This window comes from Camellia sinensis, chromosome 14, assembly GCF_055761805.1.
Source record: "Camellia sinensis isolate YWXY chromosome 14, ASM5576180v1, whole genome shotgun sequence".
Lineage (NCBI taxonomy): Eukaryota > Viridiplantae > Streptophyta > Magnoliopsida > Ericales > Theaceae > Camellia > Camellia sinensis.
In genome coordinates this window covers 91,037,253-91,052,878 of record NC_138974.1, presented here as the reverse complement: position 1 = coordinate 91,052,878, position 15,626 = coordinate 91,037,253, and the positions used below count along the sequence as shown (strand labels likewise).

General features: G+C 42.6%; 1 protein-coding gene across 1 annotated transcript in view; it reads right to left on the bottom strand.

Annotated features, from left to right (window-relative positions):
• Positions 1-4,946: 4,946 nt before the first annotated feature.
• Positions 4,947-15,626, bottom strand: part of LOC145807173 (uncharacterized) — a 29,521-nt gene continuing 18,841 nt past the window's right edge. Inside the window, exon 2 of the mRNA XM_082905111.1 lies at positions 4,947-6,140. Within this exon, the coding sequence (XP_082761237.1) occupies positions 4,947-6,140 (1,194 nt within the window). The remainder of the gene's footprint in view (positions 6,141-15,626) is intronic.

Below are 15,626 nucleotides of genomic sequence, written 5' to 3'. Positions count from 1 at the left end.
TTCTAGGATATTCCTTATGTAAGTCATCGAAGACAAAACATGAATTCTCCCAAAGCAATCCCTAAGGATCGTACATCCGAGCATATAAATTACATCACCCATGTCCATCATATCTAAAATAGAGGACTGCCCACCCTAGGTGGCGACAACCTTATAAATTCCTAGCTCATAATGACTAAGTAAGGAAAAACTTCTTTTGGACCATTGATCATGCCTCAGTGGTCTTCATTGATCATCGTTGGCCTATCATGGCTTGACGAAATCTACGAACCACTATTTGGATAACTGTTTTAGGCTGTAAAAGATTTATTGGCACTAGCAACCTTTTTGCGCTCCTAACTTTTCACCATAAAAGCAGAAGGTAAATCCCTACGGATCTACTTATCCAATTCTCTAACGAGAAAGTTGGGTCACAATGTCCACAAATCAATGTTCCGAACTTATGTCAATCATAGCCTAAGTCAAAATAATCTCACTCCCCAGGAGGAAGTCTTCTCATGGTCTACACTTTCCTCAATGGTGCGACTTTTCGGTATCCAGCGACCCTTATGCCTCAACAATGACTATCCAAATTACACATAACTTTATAACAGTTTTGTGTCATAATGGAAAGTCAACCAAATTATAAAAATGGTTAATCCTCAAAGACTTTGTCTTAAACTGCGCAACATTGATCCACTTTCTAAAAATAGAGGACTAGAGCCTTAGGCATTATCCTAGGCTCTTTATCATCTTGCGAAGCAATCATGAATGTTTCCCTCTCAATCACCCAGTGATGACGTGGAAAATTTTCACATTCGCTACCACACAATTAAGAATGTAGAGTATTCTTCTCTAATGGAGTAATCCATTAGTAGGCACATCGCTCCCACTGTCCCTAGGATATTGGAAATTTCTTTCCATTCTCAACTAGGCTACATAAAGCGCTATGCTTAGAATTCTCTATATTATAGAGTTCCAAAACTCTATTCACATCACCTTTACTAAGAAAACTTTATGTGACTTAGTTACACTATCACAAAGCTGCTTACCTATATGCACATGACCCGAAGGGTTTGAATGACCTCATACAATAATGCGCCACACGACCCTTTGTGTTTACAAGACAGCATACAATAATGCGCTATAGAACCCTAGGTCTTAACTTCGCAATCTTATGAGAAGTAGAATAAAGATAAGCTGCTTAACGGTTACAGATCGCCTATAGATGGCTCTCTGCTAACCCATTACTCAAAATGGAGTGTAAAATCTAATATGAAGGGCACTTAGTTAGGGATATAGACAACAAACTAGTGCAATTCCCAATTGGGAAACATTTTGCGCCATTATCCACCTAACGTTAACAATACTTAATTCCTTATCTCTACTACACCATTGTGTTATTGAGTATTAGGAATAATCAATTTTCTAAGCATCCATCTCTCTTCACAGAGCTTTCTAAAAATAACTCAAATAGATACTCGCCACCTTGGTCAAAACTAAAAGCACAAAAGCTCTTATCTAATTGATCTCAACCTCATATGTGCAATGTCAAAAAATATCTCAAAACTTTTGACTTATGGGAGATCAAATAGTCTTAACTTAGATGCGTATCGTAATCTATAAATGTGTCGAGATTGAGGCTTAGCTATCATACCCTCACACATATCTAGTCACAAATATCATAGTGGACTAAATGCGCCAATACAAATGACCTTCTATGGCTTTCCTACTTACTTGTGCGCAACCATTGTGAACAAAGTTACACATTCACATGAGAGCAGGATGTCATAAGCGAGTGGGCCCGAGAAGGGCTACTCAAATCATCGTGTCATCATCTCATTTAATGTGATTAAGTATAATTAAGCTACCGGTTTATGACCAATGCCATAAACTAATTCCAATCATCTTAATGTGTGAGTTCTCGAAGACAAGTTTAAAAGGTTTAGGCCCAACTAGGTAATGACTCACAACTAATTCATATTCACTAGATCATAAAAGGATGTCATGGAGATATCAAGTGCGCCTAAGTCGCAAATTTAACTAGTAAGTGCTAATTCCCTGCACCTTCAAGTCAATTTTATTCTCCATACACTTTACTGCATCTAGTTGAAAGATGACAATACTCTTCTTGCCATCTCTATTTCTCGCTTCATAGTTACTTGCAATAAATTCTACTATCCACAAGAAGGAGAGAATAAGCTATCAATCTATGACAGCTCCTGAAGTAACTTAAGCGCGAATTAGGCTGAAGAGTCTAATTCAACACAATGCTCTCACAAGCGATACGTCAAATTCTTAGAGTCATAACAACCTTGTCGGCCTTGACCTTTTCATTATTATGCTGCAACGTTTGCGCTTAGTGGTTAACGTTATTCAAAAACGTTAGCCTAGTTAAGGAATCATACAAAGAAGCCCCTCCTCATGTCTCACACTCAAGTGTGGAAACAATAAGTGTCCAGACTTAGACAAGTTGGCAATGCTAATAGATTTTGCAGCCACTAAGCGCTAATCTTTTCACTTCACGTGATATTTCAACGCACACTATTATAGTGCATGAAATTTTGCTCCATCCACTGCCAATAATTGGGTAGAGAGTAAAACACTGCTCATATTGGCTACTGGTCTTACACTTAATGACTAATTTATTTAAGCTCATATTTCTTGGATGACGTGACTCTTGAATGCTACTTCATCCAATGATGTAACATTATTTACAAATCAAATTACAAAGTCAATCTGCGCAGCTCAATGGTCAAGATCATATACAAATCTATTGAGGGCTTACTAGTTTCATAACTCTAAAACTCGCCAACCAAAACTACGTAGCGTGCCACTAACCATAGCGCACACATTAGTTTTTATTATGCCAAATAAGGCAACAAAACCACGACGATTTTGAGTCATGTTTCCTTACATTGGCTCAATTAAGGTCTGACCTCAAGTCTCCAAGACTTTTGCTCATCTAAAGAATAGGATTACATTGTTCACATTTGAACATCTCTACTAAGTCTAGGTCAACCAAATAACTTCCATATGCTAAGTCAATTTAGAGAGAAATTCGTATTGGGATTAATTTTGATTAGCATAATATAATTTTGCCGCAAAAATCTAAATTAAATAGTGACAATATTACACAAGTCGCAAGATCGAAAATCCGCTATGCTCGTAATCATCTCTTGCGGCACAGGTGATAATTATCCAAGATTTAATTTAATTTTTGCGCAAAATATTGGTTTTCGGGAGTTAATCTACAAAGATTTCTCTCAACCGAATAACCTCCCACTGACTATGGCATGTCTAAAAGCATGATAAAAAAAATTCTAATTCCATACAATAGCATCATAATGTAGATTCACAATCAATACATGCTATGTTACATTTAATAACGGAATTAAAATAAAAAATAATTAACCATGCTATTCTAATCACAACATCTTACAAACCCTAAAAAAAAAATATGCTGTATTTAATATTCAAATTATGCCATAACAGAAACTGTATCACTTCTGAAATTTTCTGAAATTTTTCTGAAATTTTCTGGAATTCTAAATAACTAATAAACACACATTAAATTAGAAATAAAAAATTCCAGAATCTGATAAATTGAAAAAATTATTCCAATAAATATTAAAACATTTCAGAAGTTTACAATAAAAAATTCAACCCCAGAAAATAATTTATGCAATACCAGAAGCATTTTAAAGCATAAATAATGAATTATAATCACAGGAAAAATACTTTTTATTTTCATAAAATTTTCAAAATTTTACAAAAGATAGAAAATATAATTCTAAGTCTAACGGTACTAACCACGCTTAAAACAAAGCTATAACGAATTAATTATGACCATTTAACGTAATTCTGAATTTAAAAACAAAACAAACAGACCCTTACATCAGCAGCCAAGCCGGCGGAGGAAAAACGGCGCGGCTCAGCACGCGGCTCAGCACGCTGCTCGGCGCGCGGCTCAGCGCGCGGCCCACGTGTGTGGCGCGAAGGGCGCGCGCGTGGAAAGCGCGGAACAGCGTGCGCGTGGAGGCGCGTGGCAGCGCGTGGAGGCGCGTGGAAGCCTCCCATGGCGTCAGGTGGCGCGTGAGGCCCACGCTCCGCCTTCCAAGGTGTTTTTTGGTTCAATTTTTGTACTGCCGGACTCCATTTTTCACAATAAAAACATTTATGGCATTAAAAATAACATTTAATGAACATAAAAATGAAGTGTATCACATTCTCAATCAATGAGAGTTGAAGTGCAAAAAACCGTGCACTTCATCTTCCTCATCATTTATTTTCATGCATATAATGTGTATATATTTATATAAAAAAAATACACATATTTTAATGCATAAAAAATAAGCACGAAAAAACCCATATAGGCTCTGATACCAATATAAATCATAAAGCATTATAAATTAACGCAACGGATAAAAATAATTCGGATCATACCTTAATGACACAACCTCGTAGGTAAATCATGTGCTTCCAAAATCTGATCAGTCAACGAACCCAGCAGTGGAGTGATACTACAAAATGAGTATCACCAACACAAGTCACAGTGCAAAATGACTTGATCGTTGTTTTCTGGGAAAGAGTCAGAGAGAGAGAGAGAGCTTGGGAAAAAAGGTTATGGGTAAAAATCACATAACGTATATCTGATATACGTATCTGATCTATTAAATATATTATATATAAAATATATAATCAGATATAACAACCAATATCTATCTATCCATATCTATTGATATGATAGATATAAATATCCTGAATGGTTATCCAAATAAGTTTTGAATTCAAATTCAAACTTACATGGATAAGGTTCAAAAGGTTCTAAGGGTCATGCCACATGGGCGCCCAATTTCTAACAATAACTAAAGAGGGCCAAATCACAACTCGTGTTTTTGGCCCCAACAGACGCTAGGATTTGAATCCTATCAACTTAAAAAAAGCATAAGTACAATATCTTTACATTACTTTTGAAATTTATTAAAATTGACTCGTAACAATACATAAAACCTATCCCACATGTCATCTAGAAATCGAAAATAGGCAATTCTCCATGATCTTCTGAACAACGAAGGACCAATGACAACCCAAAAACCCATGGCAAATCCGCAAGCCACGCATAAATAAAACAAATACACTTCAAATTTAGCTCCTCCATCATCACCATTGTTTTCGGGGTTAGGTGCTACACCATCGACACTGCAATTCTTTGTGAGCAAAAGTCCACAAAGCTTGTTGCCGATAAAGCTAAAAGCATCAAAGCTCTGGAGTTGCGTGCTTGATGGAATCCTCCCTGTCAAGTTATTGTAAGACAAATTCAAGTAACTCAAAAACATCAAATCTGACATGTTCGGAGGGATTTCTCCTGAAAGTTGATTTCTGGAGAAATCCAACGACTCCAACAATTCCATTTCTCTAATCTTTGGTGGGATCATTCCACTCAAATGATTGCTTGACAAATTTAATGATCGCAGCCCCAACAAACTTGTTACTCCTGAAAAATTGTCACTCGAAAGGTCTATGCTAGTGACCAGTTTAACAATGGTACTATAATCAAACTCGCTGCCTTTTGTCACCACATATGCATTCTCTAAGAATGCTCCAAAGTGAAAAGAATACGAATTCCTTTCAGCTAAAGTTTTTTCAAAGAGCATGCCTGTGAAATTGTTAATACAACTCGATATGCTTCCAGATAAATTGTTGTCTGCGAGGTCTAGGATTTGAAGAGAGGCAAGGCGACACAATTCAGGAGAAACTTTTCCATGAAAATTATTCGACCGAAGGCTAAGAATCTGTAAATTTGGAATGCCTTTCCTTATCCATGTCGGTATGTTTCCAGTAAACTCATTCTCAGCGAGGTTAAGTGCCAATAAGGCGATCCAATTTTGCATAGACAAAGGCAACAAACCAGAGAGATTATTGTTGCGCAAGTGCAATGAATGCAAGTATGGTATAATCTTCCCACTCAGATAATTGTTTTCCAGATTCAAGGCGAACAATAAAGGCCAGTTCGTCCAACAATCAGGAATTTGTCCCAACAAAAGATTTCTTTTGAGATGAAAAAGTTGCAATTGGTATGGTCCATCCTCTGAATCACATAGGAAATCGGACAAACCTCCCGAAAATGCATTGTTGGAAAGGTCCAACTCGGTCACATCCTATGATAGACGGGGTAATGGACCACTAAAGTTGTTGGAACCCAAGTAAAACAATAATGTAACGTTAAAATCATCTGCGAAATGAACGTGTGGGATTTTTAGAACCTCACCATGGATTTGGTTGTGTGAGAGGTTTACATAAGTAATGGAGGAAGACACATTCCAAAACCAAGTAGGAACGGCAACAAATATGCCAGTGCAGGACAGGTCCAATTTTGAAATACGCTTCTATGACTGTAGCCAAATGGGAAACTGTGGTCCTGTAGACACCCCATTTTTGACCGTCCTCAAGACTTGAACGTCACCGGTGGGGACACTCGGTGATCATCCATGTTCGTGTTCGTTTTGAGTTCCCGGAGGCCTTGGTTGTGCGCCTTGCCTCAGGATCTCTCAACTTGTTTCGTCTTGCATTTGGTTTCGCACCAAATACTTGTGTTTTTGCTTTGAGGGGTAGGGAATGGCTTGTTGACCATCCCTACACCCCATCGGCCTTCCCTTTGCATCACCGGCCTTTAATTGCTGACACCGGCCATGGTTTCTTAACAACAATGGCCGGTCGGCACTCCATATGGCCGACCGGCTATCTGTTTGTCCGGCGACCTCCTTTTTTGGCCGGTAACACCTTTTTGCCTTCTTCAGGCATGGTGCATGCCAGCTGTGCCAGCTGGAATACACCAAACCTACCCCGGGGCTAACAAGTGGTTGTTTTGCCCCTTTTGCCTCCTTTTGGTCAAAGCTTCTTGAGGAAGCTTGACCCTTTGGTCAAAGCTTCCCCAAGAAGCTTGGCCAGCTGTCTTAGCTTCCTCAAGAAGCCAAGAGCCCTTTGCACCCTTTGCCCCTTTCATCTAGCTTCTTGGAGAAGCCTAGAACCTTGGCCTTTGCCTATTTAAGCACTCATCCTTTCCCTTTGTTAGAGGTCAGAGCTTTTGAACCAAAAAACCAGAGCTTCTATATCTATATATCTGATATATCATCCTCTCTCTCTCTATATCTCCCTCTCCCTCATCCTTAGGGTGTGTTTAGAAGCCTAAAAGTGCATTTTGACCTTACTTTTGCACTAAAACACACACCATTACACCTTGCTCCGAGATTGAGAGGCTTTGAGGGTTGTTTGTTGAGGTTTTGGACTGATTTTGATCAATAAAGAGTGGCTGGATCATTTGTTCTTCAAGGTTTCTTCAAGGGTGAGACACTTGCTTTAGTTTCCCCAATCTTGCACTAGTTTTCTACCTATCTTGCATGCTGATTTAGGCTTTGTGTTTAACATGAAAAAGTCTTGTATTTTTGTGCTTAACATCTTTCATTAAGGGTATTTTGGCATTGGGGGTCGAACTCCTCCCTTTAGGCCTCTTTTGGCCTATTTTGGTGCCCTTTTCTTTAAGCTTTGTTTACTTTGTTGTGTTGGTCTTCTCACCACTGAAATCCAGTGGATTTTCAGTGGTGATGGAGTGATTTTTAAGTCTTGTGTAGGGGAGGGACACCCCTCTCTCCTTTTTCCTTTTTTTACCTTTGTTTTGGCTTAAAAGGGCAACATGCATGCTTGATTATTTTGGTCCCATTTCAGAAGTTTTTTTGGGTGTTTTGGGTCATATTATATCTCTGTCCAATGGTGGTTTGTTGGCCCTTAGCATGCATTTTATACTTGCTTTGTAATTCTCCATCTTGCCTAGAAGTGTGTTATGTGTTTAGCCTAGCATATCCTCTTGTTTTGACTTAACCTTGTGAAGTATTTGGCCATGATTTGTCATGCTTAAAGTCTGTTGGCCACTGATTTTGTCATGTTGGGCATGCTTGATATAGTTGCTTTGCATTTTGGCTTGTAAGCCTTGGTTGTATGGGTCACCAACATGCTTAACATGAGCTTGTTATCATCATTCGGCATCATTTAATATCATGTTTCAGTCCATATAATGTGATATTACATTATCATTTGCGTCTCATTCATTGCCTTGATGTGTTGTAGTTTTGCGCCTTAAAGGGTAGTCATTGTGTATACTACCATGCTTAAGCATTTGGGCTGCCATAGCATGGGGCCGCGGGGACTCATTTCACATGTTAAAAACCTTTTTTTTTGTTGCTTAGTTCATGCCATGAGTGGCCTTGTTAGTGGTAGCAAAGTGCTGCACTCTGTGCCTTAGTCCTTGGGCCTATTGGCATGCTTGTTTGCATTGGGTGTTTGTCCACTTTTTTGGACATTTTTGGTCACTGTTTTGGGTGGGCTGAGGTCCCCCATCGCATGATCATGTTGCATAGGATTCGTGTTACCTATGGTATCTTATTTGCATGATTGCATATTATTGGCTAGTTGCATGTCATGTTTTAGGTCACACGTTTGAATGCATCGCATTACACCTTGCATGCCTAGCATTGTGCATTTGGCATGTTTGTTTACTTAGCCTCATATTGCATAATTTGAATCACAAGTGCATACATGCATTACATTGTTTGGTTTGGGGTGTCAAACCAAACTTGAGGGATGAGGGGTGTTTGTACTTCGAGTGACAAAACACACCTCAACCCTCGATCACCGAGGCCCTTGACTTTGGCATGATAGGATCTTGGTCCTCATTTGTGTGTTGCATGCATTTTTACATTGAATTGCAACCTTAGCTCCTTAGGCTATCATGCATCAAATGCACAATAGATAGCCCGAGGGTCAAGGGCCATACTCCCTTGAGTTCGTTATATGATTGGGAGAGTAACGATGCATACACTTGCTTGAAATTCCATACCATACACTGTCTGTCCTTGTTGCTGTCAAAAACCAGATTCTGCAGGGATTTTTAGCCGACCGTCAGTATATGGTGCCGACCGGCCATTGGTGGATGGCCGATTACTTCACCAGCAGCCGATGGATATTTTCAATGGCCGGTGGACATTTCCTCCAGCCGATGGTGTTCCACAGTGTTCAGGGGACCTGTCCCAAAACTTTGGCAATTTTCAGAGAAGCAGGGCAGTGTAAACCGAGGCGGCAGTGGTATGGTACAGACTTTTCGGGCGAGACGGGTTCGAGCATGCATCATTCGCGCATCCTAAGGCTGGAGCTGTGGCCACCTTTCTTTTTGCATTCATTCTATTAATTAATTAGAAATTCTGTAATAATCGATGTATTATTTATTCGGACTGTAATATTTATTTGGACCCTCCGAGTGAGGGCAATTGTGTAATAAGTGTGCGTGAGTGTGTGTATGTCTTCCAACCCCACGTCTTTCTTCCCTTTTATTTACCCGCTTATGATGGTAGACTAGGGCATATTTAAATTAGCATACCTTATGCTATGCATGCGTGCATTCATGCATTTGTCTTGCATGCACCGAGCTCGGCGCATCATTCTAACTGCATTTGTATTTCAATTCCAAATTGAATACGTGTCAGTTGTAGCATTTCACATGTCATCGTAGATTAGCCGAGCCTATCTTAGTTGCATCTTGCATGTGTTGCATTAGCCATCTTAACATGAACTAGGATCATGCGTGTGATTACTAACTAGTTGCTGTTTTGGCTTGGAATACTCTGTAAGTTCTTTTGCTTTAGCATCCTTGCATGCGTGTGAGTGTTGCCATGATAGCATGATTACCATGTGGCTAGATGCTTATGTGATAAACTGTTTGGATGCCTGTGGGTGAAGGTTGGATTGTCTGAGTTGGAATGACTCATTGAAATCCGTGTTTTAGCCTACTTGCGAGTAGAAAATTCCAAAACATTTTTCCAAAACAATCGGATATGCAATGCTTATTTTCAAATTAGGCAATCTAGTCTATACTTGTTTGCTGTGCGTATAACATAGTAATTCTAGGCTAATAACCGGATTAAGAGCACATAACATTTTCAAAACAAAATATCACGGTTAGTAGAGGCCGGTCTTCGGACCAGGCGAGAGAGGGTGCTCATAGTTGACCTTCCCCAATCGTACCCAAGTTCCCGAGCCAAGGCAACTTTGGTGATGACGGACACGTGGCCTTTGGCACCGAGTCAGGGTTTCCTAAATTTCCCCATTAAAATATTTAGGTGGCGACTCTGTATCTGACAAAGCAGTCAGTCCATATTTGGCACTTCTTTTCAAAAATCTATTTTCTCAAAACGATTTGCCGGATTTGGACTCTTTGGTTCAGATTTAGAACCACAAACAAAATCGAGTCTGAACTATAGCGTGTAGCGCGGGGTCCCTCGCGGGCGCGTGCTAAAGTTTCTAGCGACTCTGTTGGGGAATTTAGAGAGCTTGACTCGAACTCGTGATATCCTATTTTGATTTCATTTATGTGTCTCTTTGCATTGCATGTGCATTGGTGAGCCTAGGACACCATGTTTGCCATCTGCCATTCCTGAACGGTTTGCTGGAGGCTTGTCTTGTCAAGGCATGACCATAAGGCTGACCGGTTATGGGCTCTGACAGTATGGGAACACAAACCCCGGTTTTACCGGGGCACCCTTTTCGACCATTCGACCTAGTGCATATCGAAATCCATAGTGACCATTCCAAATTAGGACAGGTCGCTTACCCGATGTTAGGTTGTTTGAAACCGCTGTGTGCATAGTGAAACCTAACTCCTGACGAAATAGGACAGGGAAACCCTACCCCAACATAGGGGTGTTTTGGCTCTCTTTATTTGCTATGTTCTTTAGAGTGTATCTCTGCAGGAACGTGCATACCAGTTTGCAAGATTGAGTATTAGGCCCGAGGGCACCAGTATCAGTGTTGTTGAGGAATCGGTTATCTGCGAATATCAAGTTCAGTTTTGGGAACAGTGATTTGAGGACAATGATCAGTATCAAGGAACAGTGTATTCGGCTTACCAACTGTGTATTATGAATACCCAACTGCGTGTTATATGTGTTTATTTTATGCCGTTATGTTGTCCAATTGTTTGGTTATTTATTGCTTTATTTATCTTTTTGCTAGGTAGTTTAGCACCATTGCTTCCAACCCGGTAGATATTCCCCAAGCACTCTGGATTAGAGGTCGTCGGCTCCATTGATCTGAGGATCTGGTAGACGGACAACCAGTGTACCACTCTCTACCCCCGGCTACTAGACGGAGGATAGCTAGGCACAGGGCATCGGTTCAACAGTCAGTACAGAGGGCTTTATCTACCCCACCTGTGTACAGTAGGGATCAGGGTTCTGTTTCACCCACAGAGAGGGAACATATACTGATAATTCAGTCAGAACAGAAAAGTATGGCTAGTTCAGAGGAGATGGTGCTCCAACTCCAAGAAAGCATGAAAGTGATGCAGCAGGATGCTGTCTGACAGGCAGAATTCGCCAAACAGCAGGCCACAGTTATGAATGAACAAGCAGAGTTAATCATGAGGTTGCAGCAGCAAACCGGAGCATCTGCTTCACAGCAAGTCCCTTCCCCATTAAGGGTTCCAATACCCGAAGAAACACCGAATGCCCGGAATGTCCAAGAGGATACAGACTTTCCAGCGGGGCCAGCTCCCCCCCCCGATTCCACCACAACTATCCAAGGCACCCACGCCTGTCAATATACCAGACTCTCCTTTTGAGTTCGAAGTGGACCCCACAGCCTTAAAATTAAGCAAGTTGGAAAAGATGTTTAAGAAGTCCCAGGGAGTCAAGACCATCCCTGACATCGAGGATGGGTATACTGACGCAGCCGTGACGCTGCCCGACAGATTCAAAATGCCGCACATTGATCGATTTGATGGGTCCGGGGACCCCATGGTGCACCTGAGGTTATTTTCAGATATCCTAAGGCCAATGGGCCTTACTAGACTGCAGAAGTCGTCTCTATTTGGCCGGACCCTGTCGGGTGTAGCGGCCATATGGTATGCCAAATTGGAGGATGACGTCAAGAGAAGTTGGGACGAGATGGCTGAGGCCTTCATCTTGCAGTACTCATACAATACACAAATCGAGATTACGACCCGGGATCTCGAGATAATGAGGCAAGAACCCAAAGAGAGCTTCTCAGAATTCGTAACCAAATGGCGGGCTAAGGCTTCGATGATGACCTTAAGGCCCACGGACAAAGATCAGATTCGGATGATTGTGCGCAATCTTCAGCTGAAGTTGATGCAAAAGATGATTGTACTTCCCTTCCCTACCTTTTCTGATCTACATGAAATGGGGGTGCAGATTGAGGATGCCTTAAAGCAAGGCTTGATTGATAATGACCGGGAGCAACCCCGCAGAACTTTCAATCGTAACACTAATGCAGGCCCGAGTGGCGCTACAACTACCAGGACCTTCCGAAGTGAGTATGGTCACTACCAACCCTCCCTCAAGAACTATGGTAGCCGCACCATTCTCCGGTGTGTCCGGAAGCAACCCACAAACAGTCAAATACCCACCCAAAAACACCAGAACCTTCGCTCCGCTTTATATGCCCCTGTCCAAAGCTTTGGGGGTTTTAATCAGAAAAGGGCATCTGAAGCCCCTAGAGCCGCGGCCCTTAATAGAAAGACTCCCCGCTGCCCTTACCAGAAAGACTCCCCGCTGCCCACAACCCAGCCAAATATTGTGCATTTCACCAACAGCACGGTCATGATACCGATCTGTGCTTCCGATTACGTCATGAGATTCAAGATCTCATTGATAACGGGGTGATTTTGCCTCCCGAGAAACCCAATGTTACTACAAACCCTCTCCCCACACATAACCAAACTGCACCACCCAAAAGAGTCAACTTCATCCAAACTGGGGTCGTGCCTTACGATCCTAGCATCTATATCACTCCTTCCCACCTGCCTAAGCCAGAAGTGTTCCTTCCTGATTGCACCGATTTGTGCATGATGGACATCTCCATAACCCAACCTAAGCCAGCGGTGGTGACTATCGAGAACAGGAGAGAGAAGATTCCAACGGAGAAGGGGGTTGTTGAGCCAGAGTCTACAGAATCTGGGAGTGGTGTTGGGAATGCTTATAGTCCAGGTGACTACATTTTGACAATAGGCCAGGACAGGCCAGATATGGAACTACCAACAGAGGGGGAGCTGTGTGTGATCCAAGGGGACAGTCTAGGACAGGGGACGGATAATTTAACGGCTGTGGAAGAGGATCTTGCCAAGCTCAGATTTTACAATAACCAAGATCCAGGAGACTCAGCCGTCAACTGGTTCGATTATGAGGAATCAACAGAGGTTATCGGGTGGTTGGACGATCAACCAGATGTGGTAGAAGAGTTTCAGCCACAACAAGGCCCGACAGGGGCAAGAATGTCAGTGACAGCTGGAAGGGTTAAAGAACAAAGTGCATTGCCGGAGAGCGCCGGTGCTAAGAATTTTGCTCGGGATTGGAGCATCTCGAATACAGGAATTGACGAACAGTCCGAACAGGAAAGATTTGAAGATTCCGAGAGAATCAGGATAGCGAAAGCCCATGTGGGGGCTGAGACTGCTGTGAGTACAGAAACAGAGAATGCCGCGAACATAGGGATAGAAGGTACTGTGAGTATGAGAACAGTCATGTCAGAACCGGACAGGTGCCTGTCGACTGCAGATGGAATGTGGTGGGAGGACGATGATCTATGTCTCGCCCACATAGACGAAGATTGGGGGAATGGCTAACCAGATGATACCTGGTATATCGGCGAAGTCGATCACATGACTAGGAGTGGACGGTATTTCAAGCCTCCACACCTAGATCAACCAGAGGCGTCTGGAAAAGATAGGGAGGCAGAGAAGCAAAAAGAGAAGCAACTCGAGGATGAGGCCGTATTGAGACAATTGAAAAAGATACAAGCAGACATCTCCATCTGGGGGCTGCTTATGGCTTCTCGAGTGCATAGACAGGCTGTCCTTTCAGCCATGGACAAGGCCAAACTCTCGATAGAGACTGCGCCAGAGCAGTTGGTTGGATTAGTTTTTTCGGGAGGAGTTGCCCCGATGCTGACATTTTCTGACAAGGAATTACCACCTGAGGGGGCAAACCATAACAAGCCGCTCTACATCTCCGTGGAGTGCAGAGATAAATGGATACCCGTGGTGCTTGTCGACACAGGGTCCGCCATCAACGTCTGTCCGGCAAGGACGGCCTACGCGATTGGTTTGAAAATCGTGAACTTTGTGCCAACGGCCCAGGTGATTCGAGCGTACGACAACACAAGCCGGGAAGTAATGGGAACAGTTAAGATTCAAACAAAGGTTGGGCCGGGACAGCATGAGATAGATTTCCATGTCTTGGAGGTTCCTGCAACTTTTGGGACGGTCGTGGCTATATCAGGTAAAGGCAGTCTCCTCCACCCTACATCAAGTGGTGAAATACCCCTATAGGAAGGGAGTAGCCATTTTCTTCGAAAATTCATCAATTCATCCGCCGCCGGAGGTATCTACGCCTGTTCTAGAAATTGGGCACGGTATGGAGGATGTGTTCATATCGGGTTTTACCTTGGCTGAGGCTCAGGTTGTACAGAACATCATGGTAGCTAATGAAGGGATATATGTCAGTGCTCAAGCAGTCTATCTTATGAACAAGCTCCAACACATCTCCGGGATGGGATTGGAAAAGAGCGGCCGGAAGGGCATCGCAGCATTGGCCGAAGTGCCACACAACCCTCATACCTTTGGATTGGGTTATCTACCCACCAAAGAGGACTGGATAAGGAAAGAAAAGGAAATGGCCCGAAATGCCAGAGCAAAGCAGGCTGGGAAGCCTTTTGAGTTGATGCATAGGCCCATTCAGGGTACCCTAAACAGACGCTTCGTCCGGGAGGGGGAGGATTTTCCATTTTGCGGCTTCCCAGAGCCGTGGCTAAACGCGGAAAAGAAGTGCGTGCCAGGTTTCGAGATCTTCTTCGACCTGCAAATATCCGGGGATGACGTTGCCGAAGAGCAGACAGACCCGTCAGCTGAGTTTGAGCAGTGTAAGGAAGCGGATTCCGAAGGCGCCGAGATTGAAATGGGGGTAGCATTGGCATGTCTACTTTCAGATCCTCCGATCGTACAGAAGTGTTTGGGGGATAACTCCTTGGTATGCATGATCGGGAATGAAACGGCTGCGGGCCTACCATCAACTATTTTGGATGCATCCATCGCACCCTCTCTCGTCTGGCAATATGAAGAGGGATTTTTATCATGTAGCACCGGGTCAGGTAGTGAACCGGAATCTGATTCCACCGAGTCTTGTGAGTCGGAATCAGGTTCCAGCTCAACTGAGTCTGAGTCTGGTATTCCTGGGGGTGATAACCCGGATGCCACAGTCCTGTCTAGGTCGTCATTTTCTTTCTCTTTTGAGTCTGTTGTAACAGAAAAATCGGGCGGCTTGGAAGTATTTATTGAGAATGATGTGGATGTGGTTTCTGAGTATTTTTCTGTGCCTTTGATTTATTGCTTAAATCAGGATTTTCAAAATTTTGATGAAAACGACGAGGAAGAAATTCCTCCGGTTTTGTAACGATTAATTGATCAAGAGCAGGAAAGATTTGTTAAACCCTTAATGGATGAAATCACTACTGTGAATGTTGGTACTGAGAAGGACCCGCAGCTGGTCCAGATCGGGTCCACGTTGTCTTCGGAGGAACGCGAG